The sequence below is a fragment of the Quercus robur genome, chromosome 6 (genome assembly GCF_932294415.1).
Source record: "Quercus robur chromosome 6, dhQueRobu3.1, whole genome shotgun sequence".
Taxonomy (NCBI): domain Eukaryota; kingdom Viridiplantae; phylum Streptophyta; class Magnoliopsida; order Fagales; family Fagaceae; genus Quercus; species Quercus robur.
Window position 1 is genome coordinate 2,315,493 of NC_065539.1, and position 7,122 is coordinate 2,322,614.

General features: G+C 35.3%; 1 protein-coding gene across 1 annotated transcript; it reads left to right on the forward strand.

Annotated features, from left to right (window-relative positions):
• Positions 1-384: 384 nt before the first annotated feature.
• Positions 385-3,782, forward strand: LOC126690560 (F-box protein At4g35930). The gene is made up of 6 exons (XM_050385753.1): positions 385-571; positions 801-847; positions 1,028-1,593; positions 2,815-2,889; positions 2,983-3,092; positions 3,213-3,782. The coding sequence occupies exons 3-6, from the start codon at positions 1,090-1,092 to the stop codon at positions 3,472-3,474; spliced, it is 951 nt and encodes a 316-aa protein (XP_050241710.1). The 5' UTR covers positions 385-571; positions 801-847; positions 1,028-1,089; the 3' UTR covers positions 3,475-3,782.
• The last annotated feature ends 3,340 nt before the right edge of the window (positions 3,783-7,122 follow it).

Consider the following 7,122-nt stretch of genomic DNA (forward strand, 5'->3'; position numbering starts at 1 on the left):
TTGATTTTTGATTGGAATTGTAGTGTGTCTTTGTATTAGTTTCTTAAAAAAGAAAAAAGAAAAAAGAAAAAGAAGAGGAAGAAGGGTAATTTAGTCATTATGAATATTCTCATTTTCCCTCTCATATCCATCGCTTTTTTTGATTTCCCTCTCCTTTTAAAATAATTTAAAAATTAAAAAAGTCAGAAAAACAAGGAAACCATATCTAATATCAGTATCTTTAGCCACGTAATCTGCGCCGTCGGATAGGAACAAGTGACCTAAGCACTAATTGGCCCACTCCCCCAGCGGTAAAATCTGGCCAATGAAAGAAAGACACGTACGCATACCCCCAAATGTAATACTATGTTTTCTTCGGTTTTTTTGTTTTTTAGCAAACTGTTGCTAGAAAATTTTGGCGGGCAAATTCGTGAATTTCAAATAAAGACCAAACCCTAGCGTCCCTCTCGTTTCTCTCTCTTCCTCTCTCTCTTTCTCTCTCTACCAGCTCTCTCTCTCTCTCTCTCTCTTCTCTCAAATTTTCTCTGTGATTTTCTCCAGGGTTTCGCCTCGAAATCCATGCTGTTATGAGGTTAGTGCTTCTCCGATTTTCTCGCTTTGATACGATTTTGGGATTATATTTTCTCGTTTCTGTTTTGTTCCGATCTCTGACGAGCTTTGATTTCTGCGGTCTTATGTTGTGTCTTTCGCTTCCGATTTTAGTCCAACTCTCGGGTTTTCGGGATTGCAATCGAATTCTTCTTAGGGTTTTATGATGAGTTTTAGGGTTTCTGATGAATTTTAGGGTTTCGTGATTGCAGAGAAATGAATTGAAGATCGCTGTGGAGATTCTTTCTCCATTTATTATGTAAGCATCGTTATACTCATTTAAGCTTATTTGTTTTCTATAAGTTTCAAATAGTTCATTTCTGTGAGCAATGTTAGGGTTTTGCTTATTATTTATTTAATTTTGTGTGCTATATTTTTAATTTGTTGCATTATGTTTATCTGAATATGGAAGATTCTTTTTGAATTTTTATGTTTTCAGGTTTAATTTAATTGGTAGTTGATTAAATTCAAAATTGAAGATTTTTGGAATTAAAGAACAAAATGGGCAAAGTTTCCCCAAAAGAAAGGGAATCGAAGAATTCTAAACATAAAAAGCGGTTACGGGGTTCGAGCAACAAGTATTTGAAGCCAGGTACTCTTGCTCAGCTTCGGTACAGCAAGGCTTCGGCGGCCAGGTCTTGTACCGATCTTGGGAGGAAAAGGGTGGCTGTGTTGGATACCAAGAAGTCGGAGAGTAATCTGGCTCTTGAAGATAGTGTTATTGATAGAAGTCCTCTAATGCTGTCTCCTGGGAATTTGGTTAGGGAGAGCAGTTTACTAGGAACACCCAAGGTTATCGATAAAAGCCCTTTAATGCTGTCCCCGGTGAATTTGATTAAGCAGGGCAGTTTCTTTGGAACGCCAAAGGTTATCGATAAAAGCCCTTTAATGCTGTCTCCCGCGAATTTCGTTAGGCAGAACAGTTTCCTAGGAACACCCAAGACACCTCGAGTTGAAGATTGCATGTCTGAGTCACGACTGGAGTCACTTCCAATGGATTTGCTGGTATTCCTTCTTTGTCTTACATTTTTGTTTCTCTGTGTTTTTCCCCTTAAACTATTTTGGCTATGTGTTTGTTAGTTATAACTCACTTGTTTATCTGGAACCATGTAATCTTGAATATGTTTCCTATCTTATTTGGAACCTGGATACTATGTTAGACAGTCCAACCTTCTATTATTGTTGTGTTCGTCTTGTGCATGGTAATCACCTGAACATGGTCTAGACTTCTGCTCTTTTTATTATTTTTGCAAATATGTATTCTGGTGTGTCTGTTTATCTGTATACCCTCCTATAGAGGGCTGTTTTCATTTAAGATTTTGATTGAGGCAGTAGTTATTGCACAGACTCTACCATGATAAGTTGTAATGAACACTAGGAGTACAACATACGTGTGAGTAGAATGATGGAAGGAAGGTAGAGTTTTAATGTCTAGACCCTTTACCTAGAAGTTATTTTAATTTAAGGTGTACGTTATGCAAATGTTTTTCTTGTTTCAGATGTTTCTGATAATTTTTTTCATATTTATTCTCTGTTTTGCATTGTCATTATCATGTATTACTCCATACATTTTGAGTTTCTTAACATGTTGAGCAAGGTCTTTAGAGTTGAACTGAGTATATGGTATGCAGCTATATCTATTTTTTCATGGTCAAATCCAGTTACTGTGGTTGTTTGTTGATTATTTTCCACTCCTTTTATGTGTGAGGCGAGGATGATTTGTCTTGTACCATAGGATGCATGCTTTTTCACAGAAATGTTCTATATTCTGGATATGTGAGGATGTGATTTGATCTTATAGAAAAGATTGGAAAGTACTCTACTTAATACTCCTTAAGTTCTTTGTTCTATAGTGAGCTCAAGCAGTGCTAGAAGGGAATCCTTCTCCTCAAAGGATGAGGACAAGGCAGGTTTCATAAAAGAACATTATTTTAATAGTAACTTCTTAATAAAAATTCTGGAATAGTTTTGATTTTTATTCTTTACAAAAACCTAAGACTGGATCTTTAATTTTATGCCCATAAATTTCCAACATGTACACAACACATTCACATATCTTCTTGTGTCATGTTTGTAGGTTTCTGTATGTTGTACTTTTGCATGTATCGTGCACATTGTGCCCCTAAATATGCATGTGTAGTTCTTTTTTGTTATATGTTATCTTTGTGTGTGTGTGTGATATGCTTTTTTTGAGTTACTGATTCTTGTTTCTTTCATGAATTTGAGGTTAAAATACTTTGCCACTTGCACCATGACCAACTGAGGGCTGTTTTTCATGTTTCTCAAAGAATTAGAAAAGCTGTAAGTACATCTCTGTCTCTCTATTTGTGCTTGTATTTAGATCAATTATGATTCTGAGCTGATGGATGGTCCTGTTTATACTGCTGTGGGCAGGTTGTGATTGCAAGACAATTCCACTTTAATTATACTACTCCTGATCGTTCTCGACAGGAGATGTTAAGAACAGTAACCCCACAGCCAACAGAACACTGGCCTTTTGTTAGGTGATTATCTCAAACTTTAAAATTGTGTTGTCATTTTCTGTTAAATATCTATTTCTGCTTTTAATACTTGTCCTTTTTTTTTCCTCCCCCTCATTTACCTGTTCAAATGATATTTTGCAGCAAGGGAGATGGGAAGGGTATTTGGATGCCAAGCCCACATACCCCAAAAGCACCCAGGCATGGTCCTCGGCCACCTTCTCGTCTCAAATTCTCTGAGATGAGGCAGGTTGCAGCTGTTCTATTCCCTGAATCAGCTTTTCCTTCGAGATGCATGGTGCCGTCTGCATTGCCAAAGCCTTTATGCAAATCCTTGGCTTCTAATCGAGTTCTATTCTATGAGGATGAGTTATGCCAGGCTGTTGCTCAAAACAAACTCCGTTGATTTCATTCTGGTTTCTTATTGCCTCATGTTCCTCTGTATATAGTTTGTTTTGATTCTCTATAGGTGGTCATAGTCAGGGTAGGGATTATGCAATTTTGTAGTTTTGTTGGGGCAGTTTTAGGTGATATGAAACTTAAGATTTGTGTTAGGGTTGGAAGATTCAGATGATGGTTGTGGGAATAACGTATTTCAAACTGGTTACTTGTATATTGCCTATATATGTTTGAAAGAATTGTAAGTTGTTTCTTAGCAGGAAAATTTGTACTGTCATTTTAGTTAAATTTTAAAGTATCAAGGGTTCCCTGGTATTTTCTTTGTTAAAGCAGTATGATGTTTGAAGGTCCTGATCTAATAATGCTGCTGCTTGTATTATCCATGTTTTTTCATGTTCTTGTTTCCTATTGTGCGTTTCCAATATTTATTCATATTGCTTGCCATGTGGATGTGTATTGGTATTTTGAAACTGCTACCTGTTTTTTGGGATGGGGCATGGGGGCACCACTAGGTATTAGGTAATGATAATTGATAAATAGAAATGAATCTTACAAACCCTTACCTTTATATTCTCGGTTTTATAATAGTTTGTAACTCTATTTCTAATTTCATCTGTAAAATGAGGTTGTGTCTAGTGAGTAGTGAGTATGTTATGCTTTGATTTTATAAGCTCAATAGTTTAACTTTTTTTTTTTTTTTTGGTTATTGAAAATACTAAGTATCTTTAACACACATACGGGAAGAGAGAAGAAGGTCTCAATAGTTTAACTAATTAAGCCTTAATCTCAACTTTTCTAAAACCCATAGGCTTCAGATATATTGCTACAGTGGAAATTTCGAAGGAATTACCCAGGGTATGTTTTTATTTTTTGTTTTTAAATTTTTCTAAAGAAGAAAGCATACCGAAGATGATTACATGGAACGCTAAAAAGTAAGATTTAGGCAAGTGGTCACTTCTACTATTATGGTCTATATAGAACTGTTGCTTGTGGGACATTTCCTCCTTTTTTAGTAAGCCTTAAAGGCTATTAGCTAGATCAGCCACTTTGGTGTTGGTGTTGCTAGGGGTGTGTAGCCAACCCGCCAAAACCGACCTGACCCAATCCAACCCGCTGGGTCAGGTTGGTTTTTAGGGCTTGGTGGGTTAGATTGGGTTACAAAATTTTTTTTGATAGTGGGTTGGGTTGGGTTTGCGTCATAAAATTTCAAACTCAATCCGACCCACTCATATATTTAATATATATATTTAAAATATATTATATAATTAATAAAAATTTTAAAATAACTAGCTCTTCCTATCCTATTTAAAAGCCAATTAGTTCACACAAATCCTAGTACATTACTATTGTTGTTTAGTCATTAGTGTTGTTTGCCTTTAAGGAGTTACATTGATACTAATCTTTGGGTTTTTTTAATATATTTATATTTATATTTTTTTACTCAATTTAATAATAATAATAATAGATTTGTCCAATCCATGGGTTCAACCCGACCCATGTGGGTTTGGTTGGGTTGGACTTATGTGATGGGTTGGGTTGGGTTGAATTTTTTTTTGACCCACCATGGTGAGTTGGGTCAAGTTAAAAAATTCCCTTAACCCGACCCATACACACCCCTAGGTGTTGCTGTTATACTTGTATCCGTTTTTTTTAATCTGTGCTAGACTTTTCTTTGGGGAAATAGGGGAAAAAAAAGAGAGTATATAATGAGCTAACCCCTAAAATTCTAGGAATTCTAGGGTACAACCACTTAGAAGTGACCCACTATTGGAGTGAATCACAAGCATTAAAGATAGTGATGATGGTCACTTTACAAGTATAAGTGTTTAAGAGGGAGTTTCACATACACACACATATATATATATATATATATATTTAAATTAGACTTGAGTAGAATTTTTATCTTTTATAAAATAAAATTAAAAAAAGAAAAGAAAAGATAGTGATGATGACGATTACCATTTTGTGCAAAGTGCAGAATAAGGCCAAGTAAATGGTTGTATATATTGATGTAGACGAGTTTAGTTGCCGGAAGATTTTTATTGAGATTAACCATTTGGGAGGAGAGCCTGCAGTTGAAGAGAATTGCTGCTTGGTTCACAGATGCTGGTTTCAACTTCTTTGTAAGCCTCCTCCCAGTGTCCTTTGAATCAGCAAACACCCAAGGAAATAGTGGTGGTATACTTGTCACTCCAATCCTTCTCGCACCCAATGCCATAAAGTTCCTGCCAATTATTTACTTTAACCCTGTTTGAATGTCACGAAAAAGCAAAAACAAAAGAAAAAAAAAAGTTTTTTTCTTTTTACACCCCTTAAAATGAATTTTTTACTTATAATTTCATGGTATGAAATTGTCTGTGTTTTGGATGGATAGAGTTACAATCACCATCAACGTAAGAAAAATTCTTTGCATATGATTGTACTTTTGTAAATTCTTATTAATTTGGCAATTATGGTCTTATTTTCTTGGTATGCGTCTTCTAGTATGTGCTATTCTACTACAAATTATGAGTTGCAATACCGAATTGGGGATCATAAGTTGAACTAATGACCATAATTGTCTCCCACTGTATTAATAAGCACTCGGGATGAAAATTTGGAAAGACCCGTCTATTTGTAAATAGTCTCTTCCTTACTTCTTTATATTGGTGCACTCACATGGTGACCATGCAGTAAGTACCTAAACAATTTTCTTGATAATTTGTACTAGATCACATTGTCTTCTGTGCTTTCAAAAACGTTCCTGCAAGAAACTCAAGACGAATTGATATCATACTAAAACATCCTGAATGTAGACACAAAATAAGTATTTGCAACACATCACTCCCTATGCACGATATGTATATTCCTTTGATAGTATAAAGGTCATTCTGTCATCACTCGTTTTTGCCTTCATTTTCTTTATGTAATTCTTGAACATCTTTAACTGATTTGAAAATGTTAAGGCGGACTGATAATGAAGAAATCAAATAATATGATTGGCACGGAATTTGGAATGAAATATTAGAAGAAAAGCAAATTGAAGATCAGAGTGGGAGTTACTGTCATCATGGATGTGAGAGGATCACATTCTGAACCACCAGAGGCAAAGCTTATGCCACTAAGAAGCTCTTGAAGTTGCAAGTTTGAGTTCAAAAGACTAAGCTGGCAAGAGCTCCTTGAGACCAAATCCTTCAGGTGAAGATTGTTTCAGAATCTCTTAATATATATATATATATATATATATTTATAGCCACAAGCCATGATGATATATGAAGAGATGAGAAGATGCGTCTGACAAAGGCTTCATTTATGCCAACAAAAAATGTCACATTGAAGTCTTTTAAGAAAAGAAATGAGAATCTATGTACATGGTGGCATGCATGATATTCCTTTTGCCCTTTTGCCATGCTTCTCCTGACAATGTTGGACCAAGTAAAAGACAAAAAGTTCAAAAATTTTTAATTCAAAAAGTAGAAAAAATACTATTCATAGATTACTGTTCACGGATTACTGTTCATTGACACTGTTCACTTTTACTGTTCATGACACTGTTCACTCCGAAATCTTGCCTATTTAAGGGAGGTTGTCCCTTAAATTTCAGGGTTTTTCAAGTCAAGTTTTAGTTCTGATTTCTCTTCCCTTAGAACTAGCATTCTTAGAGAGAGAACTCACC